Consider the following 19732-nt stretch of genomic DNA (forward strand, 5'->3'; position numbering starts at 1 on the left):
TTGGGTGTTGTTGTCTCGGAAGTCCGTTTGTGAAGATTATCGGCCCACGGGACCGCATCGGTGAGTACTTCCTCACATCCCCTTTCACTTGCTGTCCTTCTACTCGGGGTTGGATCCTGAGGAAATCTAGATAAAAAGTCCACATTTCCTTGTTCACTTCCTTTCCTATGTTTGGTTCGGAATCTGTATGGTTGTAGGGAAAGGAACCATCTGAGCACTCTTTCGTTATGGCCCTTATTATTGGCTAACCATTCTAGAGGGGCATGATCAGTGTACAAAGTGAATTCCCTACCTTCAAGATAGTATCTTAAGGTTTCTATTTCCCATTTTATGGCTAATGCTTCTTTTTCTATAGTGGCGTACTTCTTTTCACGGGGAAACAATTTACGACTGATGTACAATATGGGCTTCTCTCCCTGAGATGTTTCTTGTGATAATACCGCCCCTAGACCTTGATCTAAAGCATCAGTTTGTAGCACAAAAGGAAGATTATAATCTGGACTGGTTAACACAGAGTCAGATGTTAGGGATTGTTTCAGAGTTTCAAATGCCTGTACTATTCCTAAGGAGGGGTACCGTAACAGCTCTTCTGTTTTGCAGTTTTTTTGAAGCAAATCTGTCAGAGGCGCAGCCGTCTGGGAAAACTGGGGAATAACTCTTCTGTAATATCCCAGTAAACCCAGAAAGGCTCGTAAGTCCTTTTTAGTACGAGGTAAAGGAATCTGTGATATGGCTGTCAGTTTGGAAGCCTGTGGTCTAATTACACCATCCCCTAACAAATAGCCCAAATACTTAACAGTTTGAGCAGCCAGATGGCTTTTTGCAGGATTAATCTTTAAACCATATTGTCCCAGAGCTTGCACTACATTGGAGAGATGACAGAGATGTTGTTCCCAAGTCTTGCTATATTTGACTATGTCGTCAATGTAAGCACCAGCATATGTCTCATAGGGCCGTAAGATGATATTCATAGCTCTCTGAAAAGTTGCTGGAGCTCCGTGTAAGCCAAAGGGTAATGCCTTAAACTGGTATAATCCATCAGGAGTGGAAAACGCAGTTTTTTCTCGATCTTCGGCTCTTAGAGGAATTTGCCAGTATCCCTTACACCAATCGAGTGTGCTGATATATTTGGCTTGGCCTATTCTTTCTATCATTTCATCGACCCATGGAAGGGGATAAGTATCAAACTCTGAAATCTTATTGACTTCCCTGAAGTCGATGCAAAAACGCACCGACCCATCTGGCTTTGGAACCAAAACTATTGGCGAATTCCACTCACTTACGGAGGGTTCTATAATGTCCATCTCCAACATTTTTTGGACTTCTTCCCGTATGGTTTGTCTTCGGGCTTCAGGAATGCGATAGGGTCGAAGTCTCACCTTCTTCCCGGGAGCAGTTTTTATCGCATGTTCATAAACGCGGTTCTACCAGGTTTAGTGGAAAAAGTATCTTGTACTGGCCTCAAAACCTGTGTTAGGTTTTCTTTCAGGACTTCAGGCAACCCAGGGTCTACACATTGATCAAATGGGGTGGACACACTTTGGGTCATGTTTACAGTGGTCGGAACAGGACCTTCCCATTTCTTTAGTAAGTTAACGTGATATATCTGAGATGTGTGCTTCACTGGATCTAACTCAAGCCTATAGGTCACAGGAGTAACCTGGTCAAGTATCGTATATGGGCCTTGCCACTGCCCCAACAACTTATGATCGGAGGAAGACATCATAAGTAGTACTGAGTCTCCTACCTTAAAAGTCCTTTCTTTTGTTCCTTTATCATACTGTTTCTTTTGAGCCTCTTGGGCTTCTTCTAGATTGTTTTTAACAATGGTCCTAATTTGACCTAGGTGTGTACGCAGATTCGACTCGTATTCTGTGATAGGTTTAGTGTCATGGGGTTCATTCGCCCATCTTTCCTGTGCCATTTCTAATAAAGTACGCGGTTTATATCCGTACAACAACTCAAATGGAGAGTATCCTGTACTTTTCTGCTCTTTGCACCTAATGGCAAATGGAGCCAGTGGTAGCATGTCTTCCCACTTTCTAGATTCCAAAGCAAGGAGTTTTTTTAGGGTGATTTTTATAGTGGCATTGTACCTCTTGACTAATCCATCCGTTTGTGGGTGATAAGCCGAGGTACGGATTTGTTTGACTCCTAACTGTGTACATACTTGTTTAATTAATCGTGACACAAAGGGTGTCCCTTGGTCAGACAAGATTTCTTTCGGAAAACCTACTCTAGAAAAGACCGTGATCATTGCTTTGGCGATGTTAGACGCATCCGGTCTTCGTAAGGGTATGGCCTCGGGAAACCTCGTAGCGTAATCTACCATTACAAGTACATATCGACAGCCACTACGCGAGGGTAATAAAGGCCCTATTATGTCCATTCCTACTCTCTGGAAAGGTTTGTCAATGATTGGAAGTGGTCTAAGGGGAACTCGTGGTGGATGGTATCTACTATTCCGCTGACAAACGGGACACTCCCTACAATATCTCTTAACCTGTTGGTATATTCTGGGCCAGTAGAAGAGTTCTAGAATCTGTTTTTCAGTTTTGTCAGCCCCGAAATGACCCCCAAGAAGATGGCTGTGGGCTAAATACAATACCTTTTCTCGGAAGGGACCTGGGACCAATAGTTGTGCTTTCTGATTAGGATTTCCCTTCCGGTATAGCAAACCGCTCTTCGTAAAAAAAATAAGGACCTACATGTTGGGGGTCTTCGTCTTGTAATGCCTGATTCCAAGCTTCCTGTAACACAGGATCTTCATGTTGGGCTGCATGAAAACTTCTGTCAGTCTCCCATGGATTTTCGTCTTGAAAGACCGGAAACACATTTTGAGACCGGTTCTTCTCTGCTCTCCTTTGCCTTTTGATTTTTCGTTCTTTGGCAGGTGGCCATTCTTTTTCCTCTTCTTGGGCAAACTGAGCGTTGGCCAACCATTCGTCCGTTTGGTCAGGTTTGTCCTTTAATAGCTGTGACAACTTGGGATAGTCATTCCCAAGAATAGCTTGCTCAGGTAACCTTGGGATCAGACCAACAGTTAGGGTGGTGCCGGTATCGCCTGCATGCTGTATCTGTACTTGAGCAGTAGGATAGGGGTTAGTGTCCCCATGAACACATCTTATAGCAACTGCTCCATCAATCGGACCGATATTAGGACCTAGGTCCTGTGGACGTACCACACTATGCAGACACCCTGTATCGGCCAAGGCAGTCACTGGCTGTCCATTCACTGACACAGTACAATGATAAGGTGGTTGTCTCCTTTCTGATGAGGAACAATAATAATTCCGAGCTACTCCGATTTCCATGGGCTCCTCCTTCTCTCTTTGTGGACAGAATCTTGCTATGTGTCCCATACCTCCACACTGGAAACACTGTGGTCCCATCGGAGCTCTAAAGATGGGGGTTCCTGGCACAATGGATATTGGTTCTGGCTTCTTAATCATCGGAGGGCGATGAGGTACCTGGCCTCCTACTCTTCCTTGGAAGTCATCTTTACCTCTCTGCAATTCCTGTGCTCTACTATAGGCACTTACTATCTCCACCACTGTCTCTAGGGTAAGGTTGGCTTGTTGACGTACCCATTTTTGAATGGGAGGATGCAAGGAGGTCAAGTATTGTTCCAAATAAATTTTGGCCATAATACCGTTTTTTTTTTGTGTTCAAATCATTTTTATTAAGCAAAAACAAAGATTAAATCAGCAATAAGGCATCATCATTATACAGACATAGTGGAATAGTGCCGAAATCAGTCATGGGTAATAGAACATATAAAACAAAATATGAATAAGCAAATAGATGAATAATGAATAAGTGGATAAATGAATAAATAAATGGATAAACGAATAAATGAATAAATAAGACTGAAAACTAAAGTACAACATCATATCAAGTGAGTTAGTAATCACTGCGCCTTTTTCATAGATGAGGTGAACAAGATATAGGAATTTAGAAACAGTAATCAGTCAGTCAGCATCACATTATCATCAATGCATACAATTCCGTAGAAGTTTCCATCTATAGCCAGTCATGAAACTTCCTGTAGTTCCTCGTCGTCCTCCCTGTACATTACGACTCTGGTTATCAAGCCCAATCTGTGTAAGGTTTACCCCATGGAATAACTGAACATAAGCTCTCGGGCAGTACTCTACGGTGGGTCGAAGGTGAAAGAGGAGGAGGCCTGGTCCAGGGAGTACCACAACTTGTTGTTGCTGACCTGCCATGGCGATGTGTGTAGTGCAGGGTTGTCAATGCCCCTAATGCAGGACAGCCACTCTCTCCAAGCATTGAAAGAGACTTCTGTCGCTGATTTCCAATTGCATAGAACCACCTTGCATGCTAGTGTTAGTAAGAGATCTAGAAGCTGGCGGTCATGGTCACCCTTTATTCTCGGATCTATTGCTCCCAGAATAATATAAGAGAATTCCCTTGCGGGTTGTGTCCCAAGTACGTGACCAACATAATCAAAGATCTTGGACCAATATGTGTGGAGTAAGGGGCAGTTAAATAACATATGTGGGAGATCACCAACATCCAAAGAGCAGTTCCAGCACGTTGGTGTATCTCGTAGGCCAACCTTATGCAGTCTCTGTGGGGTCCAGAACGTCCTGTTGAGTATCATATACTTTGTTTGCGACAGTATTGGGGAAACCTTGTGTGTGAGCGCCGATGCATGTATCTTGTTCCAATCTATGTTTATACCAGTGTTGTTCGTTTCAGCTTCCCATTTGAGTTCATTACGCCTCATTGATTTGTTAGGTGAAGGTGCAAGTAGTTTGTATATTTTGGAGACAAAGTGTCCGGAGGATTGGAAGTGCGGAAGCATGGATGTTAGCCACGGTGTTGCTGGCTTGAAGGTACGTGTGGACAGAGCTGATTTTATCTTTAGGAAGGCGTAGAAGTCAATTGGAGATAGGGAGTGTTTAGCTTGTAGGGTAGAGAAGGGCAATGGCATATTGTTGTCATAGAGATCTGCAATTATGTTAATACCATTATCAGACCAGTGGTCCCATATGGGGGGCGAGCCATTTATTTTAATCGATGGGTTGCGCCATAAGGATGCAGAGGTTGATTTATTGATTTGCAGACCATTCTTATGGAGCTGGTCTAATCTCAAAAGTGCTCTCTTGGTATTGAGCATGATGTATTTAGAGTGCGTGAGGTGTGAGAGGTCCATTGTGAGCACTGCGGAAAGCGGGGCCTTACCTATAATGGATTTCTCGATATTGATCCATAAAGGAGTGTATGTAGGATCTGCAGCAAACCAGGAAGCACCTTGTCTGCAGAGGAAGGCGGTTTGGTAATTCCTGAAGTTGGGTAAACCTATACCACCTTTCAGTTTTGAGAGTTGCAATTTTTTCATGGCAATTCTCGGTTTCTTCCCTTTCCACAGGAATTCCGTGAACGTCTTCTCTATTTTGTGCAGGAAATCCTCAGTGAAGGACATGGGAAGCATACATGCCATATAGTTAACCAGGGGGCTAATCATCATCTTTAGTGTCTCTGCTCTACCCCACCATGAGAGAAATTTCGGCGACCAACCATTTAACAGTTTTTGTATCTTCTTATATAATATATCTTCATTGATTTTCAAGGTGGTGATCAAATCCCTCTCAAATTCCAAACCTAGATATTTAAAACTCTTCTGCTGCCAGGTAAGTCCAGAGTCACCCAGTATACTTTTGCTACCCAGGTTATTTAGTAATTTCACCTCTGTTTTATCTTTGTTTAGGGAGTATCCGGACACACTCGAGAATTCTTCAATTGTAGTGAGCAAGGCGGGTATAGCTTTATCAGCCTCCTCACTCAGGACCAGTACATCATCGGCGTAGGCCGTGAGTTTGATTGTGCAATCTGTGAATGGAATCCCTTTAATCTCTGGGTTTTCCCGTATATAAAACAGGAAGGGTTCGATTGCCAGAAGGAACAAGGACGGGGACAGGGGGCCACCTTGCCTAGTACCTTGCTCCAGGTTGAAAGGGGGGGAAAAAGCGCCACCAGCTCTCACTCTAGCGGAGGGACAGGCATAGAGGGACATGACTAGTTTAGTAAATAGGGGGCCTAGGTCGAATTTATGTAATACCGCACTCAGGTATGTCCAGTCCACTTTGTCGAATGCTTTCTCAGCGTCCAGTGTAATCGCTACGGTGGGCGTTGATAAAAGCCTTGCCTTTTCAATGACGTGAGCCAGAGTTCTGGTATTATCGCTCGACAACCTGTTTTTCAGGAATCCCGCTTGCGACGGATGTATTAAGGACGGCAAGACCTTCTGGATGCGTTTAGCTAGAATCGAGGCAAGGAGCTTGCAGTCTAAGTTTATCAGTGAAATGGGCCTGTAGTTTTTAGGGAGTTTAGCGTCCTTGCCTTCTTTGGGTATTACGGCAATTACTGCTTCAGCCATGGTGCCTTTGACCTCCCCCGTAGTACTTATTTCCTGGAAGACCTCCAGTAGCGGAGTGGCAAGAACATGTGCAAAAGTCTTATAAAATGATGCCGTGTAGCCATCTGGGCCTGGGGCTTTCCTCTTTTTGAGGGATTTAATTGCGGTAACAACCTCATGTTCAGACAGGGGTACGTTCAAGGATTCCTTTTCTACTGGTGAAAGTGTTGGAAGTGTACAATTTGAGAGATACTTCTCCATTTTTTCTTTGTCAACGTGTATGTTTTTGGCGTAAAGCTTCTCATAGAAGCCCTTGAAGATGTTTGCGATTTTATTTGGATCAGAGCTAGGAGTGCCCCTTTCATCTATCAGAGAAGTAATTGCATTCTTTTGGATTTTAAATTTGAGATATGCCGCGAGCCCTTTCCCTGCCTTGTTAGATTCACAAATTTTAAAGCGTTTCCTCCTGTCTAGCCAGATGCCTGCTTTCTCGCTTATAAGTTTGTTATAGGTGTATTTTCGGTTGGACAGCTCAGTCAGAGTTTCAGGGTTCCTATCATTCAGGTATCTGCGCTGCAGTTGTGAGATGTCTTTTTCTAATTGTAGTAGGGCTGCGGTGCGATTTTTGTTAATAGCAGAGGAAATTTTTATAATTAATCCCCGTATGGTGGATTTCAGCGCCTCCCACCGTATGGTGTCTGACGTGTCCCCTTTTTTGTTTGTCAATAAGAAATCTGTTATGGCGTTGTCAATGGTTTCTTTGTGTTTTGTGTCGTTGACAATTGTCATTAAATCTCCACATGGACTGACGAGTAGTTGGCTTAACATTAGATAGTGTGGGAGAAATGCAGGAATGATCAGAGACTAATCTGGAAGCAATGTCAGAGTCCTCGACTCTGGCCACCGCGTTTTTAGATATAAGTATGTAGTCAATTCTCGAGAACGAGTCATGAGGCGGGGAATAAAAAGAATAGTCTCTACCATCAGGATGTAATAAGCGCCATGTATCTATCATATGAAACCTATTGCATAGTGTCATGAACGCTTTGTGGGCCTTACCTGGGCGAAAAATACATTTGGAGTCTCTATCTATTATCGGGTCAAACGGGAGATTGAAGTCCCCTGCTAGGACATGCACTGCTGTGTCTGGAATGGAGTTGATTTGTTTCGTGAGGCCTAGCCAGAAGGAAGGGTCATGTACATTGGGGGCATATATTGTTGTGATGAAGAATTCAGTGTCATCTTTAAGTAGTTTCGCCGAAACCCACCTGCCCTTCGTGTCTGATGTAGAGGAGATCACCTCAACATTTGCAGATTTTGCTATAAGCATCACCACCCCATTTTTCTTCGAGATTGCTTCCGAGCCTATTACCTCATTGTAGTATTTGTTGCGTAGAGTGTGAAATTGCTTCATGTCCAACTTAGTCTCCTGTAACAGGGCTATGTCTCCACGTTGCCTACGTAAATAATCAAGTATCTTCTGTCGTTTAACTGGTTGGTTAAGGCCTTTCACATTCAGCGACAGTATTTTCAGGTTGGTTATAGTGGTTGTTCCTATTGGAGTATCTATAGCAGAAGCCATCAATTTGCTGAGGTCTGATATTGTCTCATGACACATCTATATGCATAGGACTTAGAAAGTAAAGAGAGCATTAGACATTTGTCAATATCTGCAGCAGCATAGTTTGTATTGATTGCAGGGCTAGAACTATATGCACAAAATGCAGGGATTTGAGCGATAGAGTGCAAACTTCGGAACGCAGTGTGATGCGATGGATGCAAAGTAGGATGCAAGATGTGATGCAGAGTAGAAAAAACAACAAAACAGAGCAAAATACAAAAAATACAAAAAGTGAAACCAATCCCCCCCTTCCCCCTACCAACCTCCCTCCACCCTCCTCCCTCTCCCACAGCCCACCCCTCCCTCCCCAGTAGTAGAAAAGAAACATGGCGACTCGGGAAAGACGACCTCGAGACCGCCTCCGTACAGCCTATCTATAACTATTAATCCTTGGGGCTGCAACCCCAGATTACTGAAACAGTGAAACATGAATGAAGGCATCGAGAAACAGCAATGCTTTAACATTGAACTCAGCAGAGAGCTATCACATTAATTGTGTATGCGTGAACAAAGCACATCAGATTAACAGCAAAAGCCTCACTTACTAAGGCTTTAGCGTAGTACATTATTTAAGGCATTATTTAAGGCATCGGAGTGTTATTGTGGTATCCTAGATAAGAAGGTGCACAAGAACTCACAGAACAGAACATAGCATAGTATGCTGTTGACTGGGCACATTCCAAACTATCAGTGAACAAATCTATTCGTGGCCAGCAGCCACGTGTCACATTCGTCCAGATCCAGTCTTACTCAGTTTCAGCCAGAGTAGGTGCATTATGCGGGGCTAGGAGCAGTAGAGTAACAGCACCGTCAGGCACAAGAAACTCATCCCAGGCCGGATGATGAGGCCCCTTGTTGAGTTGAGGGGGAGACCTCCATGTTGCCATCTCCGTGGCTGGAGATGTGTTGTCTCAGTTTTCGCGGGTCAGAGAACACATGGGTCATGCCTTGTATTGTTACTTTAAACTTCGTCGGACCTATAAAGCCATACATGTAACCAAGTGTCTTCAGCTGTGGTCTTAATGCAAGGAACGCTTTCCTGATGTCCATAGTTTCCTTGCTAAAATCCTGTGAGATGAAGATTTTGTGGCCTTTCCATAGTACATGGTTATGCTTGCGGACGAAGGTGAGTATTTGCTCTGTGTGTTGGTATCTTAGTGGTTTGCATACAATCGCTCTCGGTCCCTTCTGTTCTTTGGTAATTCGTCCTGGAACTCTATGAGCTCTATCGAACTCCAGTGGCTGAGAGAAGGTTAGATTTGTGGCCTGCGTAAACCACTGTTCAAGGAACGGTATGCAAGAGCCATGGGACTCCTCTGAGTTTTCTGGCATACCAAAAATTCTCAGGTTCCCCCTTCTATTTCTATCTTCCAACTCCGCAACCTTCCTTACAAGCTGCTCAGAACACAGGGAGAGATTCTTGATGGCTCCACATGTTTTGTTCTCAGAGTCTTCAAGTTTACTTATCCTGCTCTCTGATTCCGTTAGTCTCGTGTTAATGACTTTGATGTCCTAGCGGATTGCGACAACATCCTCTTTGGTGGATTTGGCTAAGTCTCTGACTTCTTCTAATCTGCTCAGTATTGTTTCCATAGCATCTGCCATACCCTTATTTCCTTTGACCGGCGTCGGCGGGTCAGATTTCAGGCGCTTTGAATTTTTACCATTTTCTTTGTCTCCCATTGTTAATTTGTTTACTGCAATTCGAGTTTGTCTAGCTGTCTGCCGTCACTGTACGTCTCCGAGCTCACCTATGACGCAGTTATCAAACTATTTCAATCTTGGCAATGATCTGGCGCTCACCAACCTCACTAGTCTCACAGTACCAGAACTGGGTTGAGTTATGACAATGCAGGGCAGCACCTTATATCAGCACCTTATATCTTATATCTACTCCTGCTTTTATCCTTCCATCCCTGGGGTTTATGAATAGCGATTTGCCAATGAGGAACATGTACATATCACCAGCAGTATCACTGTAGCCGATCGCTCCATATGCATTCAATTACAATAGCTGCCATTTTACATCATGCATTATATGTGTTTACTCCTTGTAAATATCGAGTTCAAATGGCTTCCACGTTGAATCAGTTAGCATTATTCACAGCATCACAGCGCTCATTACATATGGGTGTTGCAGAGTCATAGTGCCTTAGTTTTGATGACACAATAGAGTCTCTTAACTGTCCCAGTAATGCCTCGAATTTGCCCCTGCCGGTTCAATACTAACCAATGCCATGCAGTTCTGCTGTTCTACCAATGTGTTGTAGCTCAAATACTCAATACAAATACTCAATACATTCTGGTTTCTATGGGCGTTCGTACCATTGCACTCGAGTATAGATTTATACACAGGCAGTGAGCATGGGTACAGTGAGCATGGGTACAGTGATCATGGCTTGAAGAGTTCAGACTGGTTCAGGCGCGGTTGAATACGTGCAGGGGAGCCGCCATTTTCGATAGCGTTTCTTCGCGCCTAATTTCAGATAAATGTCTTGCATAAAATCACATTTATCAGTACCTCATCTGCGAGGTCTGTTTACTCACTGCCCCGGTGTCACCGGTCGTCAGTCCGCCTCCGTGGATCCTCGCGTGTGGACAGTCATGTCGGCTCGTCGCTGCCCAGTCGGAGCTCCGGGAGATCGCGTGGACGTTACCCGGAAACGGGCTCCGCAGTGCAGCTCAGGTTCCTCCGGTCGGGGGTAGAACAGCAAATTATGCTCGTTTCCTTCGGCGGATTTGCCTCAGATTTTCCCCATCGCTGGATACAATGCTCCGACAGGCAGGCCCTCGTTTTTGGTCGCAGGCGGAGTCGGGTTGCAGCTTTTTCGGCTCACTGAGTTACGGCTGCATGGAGGAGGAAAAAGTTATGCCGCCATTTCTCCGGCGTCCAAGCCACGCCCCCCATAATACCGTTTTTTATCGGTTGTGGCGGGTTTTAACCATTGATCTGCCATGCCCTTAACCCGGAAATACAAAGCTCTAGGTTTCTTTCATTTGTCTAAGTTTAAGTCGATATGATTCATCATCAACTCCTAGACGTTCCATGATACATCTCTTAATGTCAGGATAGGTCACTCCTGCTCGCACTGTCGCAGCTTGGTATGCTGCCTGTAAATCTCCTGATAATAAAGGACCAAAGTATTGTCCCCATTTATCGGCGGGCCACGATGCTGCCGTAGCCATCCGTTCAAAATTGTTGAAGAAAAAGTCGGGATCTTCTCCACTCGCATATCTCTGCAACACCACTGAGGGAAGGGTTGTGGGACCTCTTTGTTGTCCCAAAGCCTCTGTCAGTTTATTCATGGCGGCATCATGGGTTTGTCCTTGTCCAGAAAGTACTTGTTGTATTTTGCCTCGATCTTCTTCCACTACAGTTAAGAAACGCTCCATAACCTTCCCCAGGTGTTCTTGGTTTTCCGCCATTTTAGCTAGAGCGGCCTCCATAGCGCCTTTAGATCCCAATTCTGACACCACTTGTGGGAGTGCAGGTCTAATATACAGGCGAGGAGGCTGAATGAATTTGCGAACAGGCAAAGTTTTATTTTGAACAAGAGTAGGGTCAGGTAAAACAGATGTCCGGGCGTCACAATAGTCTTCTTCTTTTGAATCCTCTTCGGTATTTGGCAATGGTCCGGGCTCCTCGTCTTCGGAATCGAAGGGTGTTCCCCGGAAGCGGCTCCTGCCGCAAACTCTCCTGAGTCCGCGGCTGCTCTTCAGCGTCCTCTGGTGGGATCCACCACTCCTCACTCCAGGGCTCGTCCGATTCCTCGTCCTGGGTTTTTCCGCTCCTGGACTTCTCCACACAGTCTTCTCCACGCAGTCTTCTCCGTATAGTTTCTCTCTTTGCGCCGCTCCACCCGACGTCTTCTCACGCTCTCCTGCTTCGTCTGGATGCCCCCCCTGTCCTCGCAGTCTGCTGTTTTCATTGGTCTCCTTTGACCACTTCCGGGGTTGCCGCCGTCCTCTTCCGGGTTCTGCCTCTCAGCTCTCTGTAGGGAGAGGAAAAGACGACATGGATCCGGATTGGGTGTTGTTGTCTCGGAAGTCCGTTTGTGAAGATTATCGGCCCACGGGACCGCATCGGTGAGTACTTCCTCACAGCTGTGCTCGAGCTGTAGTTGCAGTTTATTCCCCTCGTGCTCTTGTTGGAGTTTCTTTTCTTCCAACTCCACTTGCACGCATAACTGTTCCACAGCTAACTTTTTCTCTGCCAGTTTCAGTTCTCCTTCTATCTTCAGTTTGGCCAGATCTAGTTCGTGGCTGCGGCTTCTCTCTATGTCCGCTAGTTCTTCCGGGAATAGGCCCCCATCTGGTGCGTTGCTTCGTACCTGGGTGCCGCTGCTTCCCCCTTGGGAGATTCTGGGTTCGTACGGCTGCTCCACCTCTCCGCTGTCTCCTTCTGTTTGGGGAAGGGGGGCTTCGGACTCCACCTAGGCCTTCAGGGCTTTCTGAAAATCTTCTTTGGTGCTTAAACCAGTGGTAGCGATTTTAAAGTCTTTACAAAACTGCTTCAATTCTTTGTGCGTATATTCTTCCAACTGGTCCTCTCGGAACGTAGGACTCTCGTTGGCTCCAGTGGGACTCATGGTGGTTCTTTCTTCCGTCTTTGTTTGGTAGTGCGTCAGCCGCTTACTGTACGATCTCTAGATGTGGGCTCGGATCCCGTAGCTTGCCACCAATGTTAGAAGGGGCGATCCCAGGGGGGGGCACAGAATATGTTCCTGACCACCCCGAGACCCACCTCTCCTAGGAACACTGCCGAGCACTGGCGGGAGACCCTTCAGGGAAAGAGTCTCGTCTCTAGGATCGCACGCGCTGAGCTCGCACCACTCGACAAAGGGACACCACACAGTAGGTTCTGAGGAACGGTTCTTTTATCAATCAGAATATCTGGATCTTTATGATCCTCAGGTCACGTATGTACAAGCAGAACAAGGGTTCATAGTCTAGGTAAGGATAGGGGTAGCGGGACAGTCTCAATTGTTCCGGGTCAAAGGCAACAGCGTATCCAGCGCACAGCTCTCAATCCTTGAGCCGGGGTATACAGTAAGATCTTGGGTCCTGCCGGACCAGAATAGTCTCAGTCGAGACCAGGTCAGCAGGGCTCGAGCAGGAATGAACCGTAGGTCTTACGATCTTCGGGGAGCCGGGATCCAATCAGCAGGGCTCAGGTGTTCTCAGAGTTCAAGGGAGTCGTGACCACGTCAGCAGAGCTCGAGCAGGAATGAACAGGAGGTCTTACGATCTTCGGGGAGCCGCGATCCAATCAGCAGGACTCAGGTGTTCTTCAGAGTTCAAGGGAGCTGCGACCACGTCAGCAGGGCTCAGATGGTTCAGGCAGAAGTCCGTCTCTGCCGAGCTTGAGCCGCGACTATGCCAGCAGGGCTCGCCAAGATTCAAGAGTTCAGGTAGCGTTTCTCCTTCGATGTTCCGTTGAGCCGCGACCACGTCAGCAGGGCTCTCTTCTTCCAGGATTCAACTGCTTGATCGTTCCAGAGCACCCCTTGTTATAGGTCTGTTCTCCTTTGAAGTCCGGAGTCCTCGCAGGCAGGGGTCTTAGCACCTGGGGGCCGCTTGTCGAGGTTTCCTGCCACCCGGCCCTTTGATCCTTTTGAAGTTGGGTCTGGAGGGATCCCAGACACCCAGCATGCGTGGAGCCAACCCCCAGGGATGCCGAAGGGGCGATCGAAACCCATCTCCCGAGAGGAGGTCAGAGGTGTGAGCGAAACTGCTCCTCCTTTCTTGCTCACGGGAAACTCTCTACCCCCCAGCCGGGCATGACACGTCTAGGGCCTAGGTCTCGCTGGGGCCGGAGTCGGACACTTTAGGTACAGGGGGATGGTTACCGGAGGTCTACGGGTGTGATGGGGTGTGGGGGGCGTCCTGTACCGGGAGGTTAGATGGTGGTGACGGGGAAGTCTTGTCTTCTGTGTGGAGTCATGGAGGGAGTGGGTCGGGTAGGCTGTGATAATCCGGGGTCTGGTGTGTTGCACGGGTCAGGGTTTGGACGCTACGGGTCAGGGAGGCCCACGCCACGAGGCCGGGTCTAACAAGCCGTTCTTGTATTTGAGCGATTCCTGGCTTTTACTTTACTGTGTTAGTGAATACCAGGACTCTGGTCTGGTTGGTTTAGTGCCTTAAAGTGGCAGTTAAGAGCTCTGTAAAGTAAGTGTCACCCCTGTGTCCCTTGTCTGTATTATACGGCCATAGCTCATCAGCTGAAGTATTTGACCCGTTCTATTTTGCAGGGACATGTGGCATTCTATTGAGGAAGGTGAATGGAACGGCCATTGTGCAGCTACCGTCTAAACGACAGGTCCAGGTAAGAGATGAGACTGGTAAGCATTGGAGACCGGCTTGTGCTATCCTCATTTAATTGAAGATACGTCTTTATTCCATGACACGTATTGTCAGACAGAATGCTGGGGCAATCAGCCCTCACTATGCATCCCTTGTTAATCCTCTCTCAAACATCTGTGTTTACTCTGCATATTAGCGGTAGCTGGTCACCCATCAATGACACATTTCATCTTCTCCTCTACAGGTTCTGGAGACTTGCATGGCTACCGTTGGAAGGGTCTCCAACATTGACCACAACAAGCGAATCATTGGAAAGGCCGGAAGGAACCGGTGGCTGGGAAAGCGCCCATCAAGCGGACTATGGCAAAGAAAAGGCGGGTGGGCAGGACGCAAGATCAGGCCATTGCCGCCAATGAAGAGTTATGTCAACTTGCCCTCAGTCTCAGCCAAAGCCTGAGGGCTCACTCAGGTCCTTGCTGCTGCCTGTACATTCTGCCGTCTGTCTGTCACATCAGCCCTTGACCTTGGCTTCTCCGTGTCCACCTCATTTACCAGAATGCGTGATCCTTTCATCTGCAACCTTTAAAATAACGACTCTCCAAACTTCGCCCGTGCTTCCCAGAGTGCAGCATTTACTAGCTAACTCGCACTGTGAGTTTTGTACGAAAGGTCTCTCTTCACTGCTTCTCCTTGAAGGATGTCTCTTTCAGCGGAGCGTCCTCCGTGTCACTAGTTTATCCGTGGTTGTCTCTTAGGCGGACAAAAACAAACTGTGGCACTCCAACTCACTGTGGATGAGACGTGGGATCAGCTGCTAGCGCTTGATTTCCATGTGATGTCTGGATCAGAGCACAGCCCTGTGTGTGGAATGTTTCCTAACATCGCTGGGGACTCTGCTTTAGCCCCCTAAGTAGGCAGTACTTGGACTGTCCTTTTCCACACCCTTGAACGTTTCTGGAAGCTCCTGTTCATCTCCTGGAGGCTTTAAATGAACCATTCTGGCACAGCCTGGTGTATTCCCGCTCTTGACAATCTTTGTATCAATTTGTGGCTCTAATCCATGACCTGGTATCAGTGGGATGTCAGGAACTATAACAGAAGGATCTTCTCTGGACTTTCACACCATCTACCTGCCGGCGTGGATAAAAATATGAAAGAAAATATTCTGTGTGATGAGTGGGAGTGAATAAACACATCCTGTGATGAACTATATATTGCACACAATCAGAATTTTTTTCTAGTTGTTTCACCTCCAATTTATGCTCATGCACTGCCTTAGATTGTGTCATTATACTAAGATTCTCTTCAAATCATTGACGATAACTGTGATCAATCTGGTTTAGAGATTCTATTTCGATTAACTATGCTTTCGTACTGGAGTTCACGCCCTCGACATACTGAGTCGATGGGGTATGTAGGTGGTTCGATGAATGTTTCATATAGGCCTTGACTGGAACAATGGCAGCTGAATAATAAATATGTTCTTCATTCAGAACAACGCATGTCTTTGAAATTTGGGAAAACGAGTAAGATGCATGGGGTGGAATGTTGCATGTATGTTCACCTGACAAGGCGTGTTGGCCTAATACTTTCTTAAAGCTTCAAGTTTCATAAAGTCTAATAAGGAGGTTATGGTTCCGGTCTAATTTCTGAGGTACCTGCTTGAATGTGGCGAGTGTGTCTGCTAAAGACATTCGGTATGTCGTCTGTCAGCCAGAAATGAAGAACTTACCTTGTAACGATAAACATATTTCCTCATCAAACTAGGATGTGAACCTGCCCTGTTGGGACAGTTACCCAACCAGACTTCTCATCTCCCCCAAACAGGATCATTCGAAGGAGTTTCCAAGACTTGGGCCCTTATTCTTCTTATTCTGTTGACAGCTGAGAGTTGGATTGATTCGGTCTAAAGTCAGACACTATCTAGTGAAGTTCCCTTACCATGTGGCGCTACATGGGGGTCTGCCCTTCTTTTTATTCCATACAAAGTATCGGAGTTCATTTAAGGGCATCAGTGAGATCTTCAGATGGGAGCTGTGGCGTTCATTTGGTGGTGCAGCTGGAGAAAGGGGGAGATGACCAAGTCTACAGCGGTGCGTGGACAAGGACTCTTCCACCAGCACTCATGGACTCATAAACAAAGTGCTGTTTCCTAGCAGCACACTACGCAGCGCACTGCCTAGCCCACCTGCCTGTCAGACGGCCAAGAGTCCTATGACACTCACTCACCCCTACCACTTTTCGCCTTGGCTGCTTAAGACACAAGTTTACTAAATGTTGTAAAAGCCAAAGAGATAACCTGCTGTCTCCATCTTGGCTTACAATCTAGTGAAAGCTATTTTCTACTCCCAGTTGGGTGGTGTGAGTTCTGTACAATCCTGTTTCCTCTACTTAATAAAGCCAAAGATACTTCCTTTAAGTAAAAGGAACAGATCTGTTTCAAAAAAACCTTTGGCCACTAGTCAGTCTGTCATCTGACCCATCCTTGCACGTGACCAGATAGTTGTGTTGCTGCATAACATCTCCTAGGACTGTGGTTTGCAGTCTTTTGGGTTCAGTGCATCTAGAGCAACACTATGTGCTGGTTTGTAATCCTTATTAAGTATTCCAATACCTCCTGTTCTGCAGAGCGAGACTGAAAAGCACTCCGAGCGATTTATTGAAAATCAGGGATAGAGTAAAGCCAGCCTCTTCCTTCTCCATGGAATGCATGGTAATCTCCTCTAGGTCCCAGGATTCCATATCATATGCCAGTGTCTGGAGCCATCCGTTCCATATACGTCTTAAAGTGCGATTCGTAAAAGCAAACCTTTTTTTCATAATGCAACCTTGGCTCGCCTTCAGTAAGCTGGCTTAACCAGCAAATCTGGACTTTAGGAGAAAGTGTGTGTCTCACAAACACAGGAAATGTAGAACTCCAACAAGTGAAATAAAAAAAGAAACATAAATTGGTTGAGGGCATGGAATGTATTTTTAGGTCTCGCCTGTCGATGCGCATGCGCATCGAGCAAGCGAGACTATGGGGGCTTATCCACTCTTTATCCAACTTGCAAGGAATCGTGGCGATTCCTTGCAGTGCCCGTGACTTTTAAGCTCAATGCGCATGCGCATTGAGCTTAAAAGCGCGTGCACATGCCCCCAGCCGCCTGCCTTGCCTACTCTCCCGCCCCCTCACTTCTTGATTGCACGGCCGCTAGGCCGTGCCTCCCCTACTCTCCTCCTCCTACTCTCCTCCCCTCGCCGTCTGTTCCTGCACTCCTCCCACACCCCCGCTCCGCCCCCTCCCCTGCCTGCCATGTCGCGTCTAACTTCACAAAAACCAAGACCTTGCTTAGACCATTTTGTGCACACCAAATGTAATTTGTATTATGGAGAATTAAGAAAGGATTATTAGATAGAGAAGTTTTCTAATTTGTATCATTGCGATTTGAACTGTGTACGAATTTCTATGCATAATACCAAGATTTTCAAGATTTACCAACAGCTCTATGTTAACATGTCCGATATCGGCGTAGATTCTGTATAGATTCGATTCTCATGATGGGGCTGTACTTTCAATCCTGAATGATCCGATTTGTGTCCAAATATGTGTTTTCAGCCCGTTACATCCGAAATGTTGCCTCATGTTAATCTTCACATTTTGTTTCTTTCTAATGCTGGCACACAAATTAATATTCTTTCACCAAGTTAAAATCCACTTCCTATATGTCGAATTTATAGGTTCCCTTTCTACTTTAATTGGCACTCAGGCTTCCCTTCTTTACCAACATCTGACCTTTACACACCAACCCTTCCATGCACGTCTTTATTTCTATTAAGTAAGCATACTATGTCACGCCCTCAGCAACATTCACTGAGGCAAACCCACAGCGAGGTTTACGTTTCAGCTGTTTTGATGCGGGCCATTACTCTAGTCACGGCAGGTGACTACTTAATCAATCAATCAATCAATGACACTTGTAAAGCGCGCTACATACCCGTAGGGTCTCAAGGCGCTGGGGGGGTGGGGGGGTGCCGCTACTGCTCGAACAGCCAGGTCTTCAGCTTCTTCCTGAAGGAGAGGTGGTCTTGGGTCAGGCGCAGGTCGGTCGGAAGGGAGTTCCAGGTCTTGGCGGCCAGGTAGGGGAAGGACCTTCCTCCTGTAGTCGCTCTTCGGATGCGGGGGACGGCGGCGAGGGCGTGGTTGGCTGATCGGAGGTGGCGTTTGGGAGCGTAGAAGTTGACTCGGCTGTTGAGGTAGCTCGGGCCTTGGTCGTGTAGGGCTTTGTGTGCGTGGGTGAGGAGGCGGAAGGTGATTCTTTTGTTGACGGGGAGCCAGTGAAGGTCTCTCAGATGTCCGGAGATGTGGCTGGTTCGTGGGATGTCGAGGATGAGTCTGGCTGAGGCGTTCTGGATCCGCTGGAGTCTCTTCTGGAGCTTGGCGGTGGTACCGGCGTAGAGGGCGTTGCCGTAGTCCAGTCGGCTGGTGACGAGGGCCTGGGTGACGGTCTTCCTGGTCTCGGTGGGGATCCACCAGAAGATCTTCCGTAGCATGCGTAGGGTGTTGAAGCACGCCGAGGAGACGTTGTTGACTTGCCTGGTCATGGAGAGGGAGGAGTCCAGGATGAAGCCCAGGTTGCGTGCATGGTCTGTCGGTTTGGGTGCGGTGCCCAGGGCGGGAGGCCACCAGGAGTCGTCCCAGGCGGAGGGTGAGGGGCCCAGGATGAGGACCTCCGTCTTGTCCGAGTTCAGTTTCAGGCGGCTGGTCGTCATCCACTCGGCTACCTCTTTCATCCCTTCGTGCAGGTTGGCTCTGGCGGCAGTGGGGTCGTTGGTCAGGGAGAGGATCAGCTGGGTGTCGTCGGCGTAGGAGATTATGCTGAGGTTGTGTTTGTGTACGATGGCCGCGAGGGGGCTCATGTAGACGTTGAAGAGGGTGGGGCTCAGAGATGATCCTTGAGGGACGCCGCAGATGACTTCGGAGGCCTCTGACTTGTACGGTGGTAGGCGGACTCTCTGAGTTCTTCCGTCGAGGAAGGAGATGATCCATTCCAGCGCCTTGTCCTGGATTCCGATGTTGCTGAGGCGCCGTACTAGGGTGCGGTGGCAGACCGTGTCGAATGCCGCGGAGAGGTCTAAGAGGATGAGGGCCGCTGTTTCTCCATTGTCCATCAGGGCTCGGATGTCATCGGTGGCGGCGATGAGGGCGGTCTCGGTGCTGTGATTGGCTCGGAAGCCGGACTGTGAGGGGTCGAGGGATCCGTTCGTCTCGAGGAAGGCGGCCATCTGCTTGTTGACGGTCTTCTCGATGACTTTGGCTGGAAACGGGAGGAGCGAGATGGGGCGGTAGTTCTTGAGGTCGGTGGGGTCCGCTGTTGGTTTCTTGAGTAGAGCGCTGAGTTCGGCGTGTTTCCAGCTCTCAGGGAAGATGGTGGTGTTGAAGG

The 19732-nt window shown here is 47.2% G+C and overlaps 1 protein-coding gene across 1 annotated transcript in view; it reads left to right on the plus strand.

Moving 5' to 3' along the window:
• The window catches only part of LOC147663252 (large ribosomal subunit protein uL2m-like), a 104669-nt gene extending 88865 nt beyond the window's left edge, over nt 1-15804 (plus strand). The window contains exons 6-7 of the mRNA XM_086950584.1: nt 14258-14331; nt 14554-15804. Coding sequence (XP_086806710.1) covers nt 14258-14331; nt 14554-14766 — 287 coding nt within the window. The 3' untranslated portion in view covers nt 14767-15804. The remainder of the gene's footprint in view (nt 1-14257; nt 14332-14553) is intronic.
• The last annotated feature ends 3928 nt before the right edge of the window (nt 15805-19732 follow it).

Source organism: Lissotriton vulgaris, unplaced genomic scaffold, assembly GCF_964263255.1.
Source record: "Lissotriton vulgaris unplaced genomic scaffold, aLisVul1.2 SCAFFOLD_4142, whole genome shotgun sequence".
NCBI classification, from domain to species: Eukaryota; Metazoa; Chordata; class Amphibia; order Caudata; family Salamandridae; genus Lissotriton; species Lissotriton vulgaris.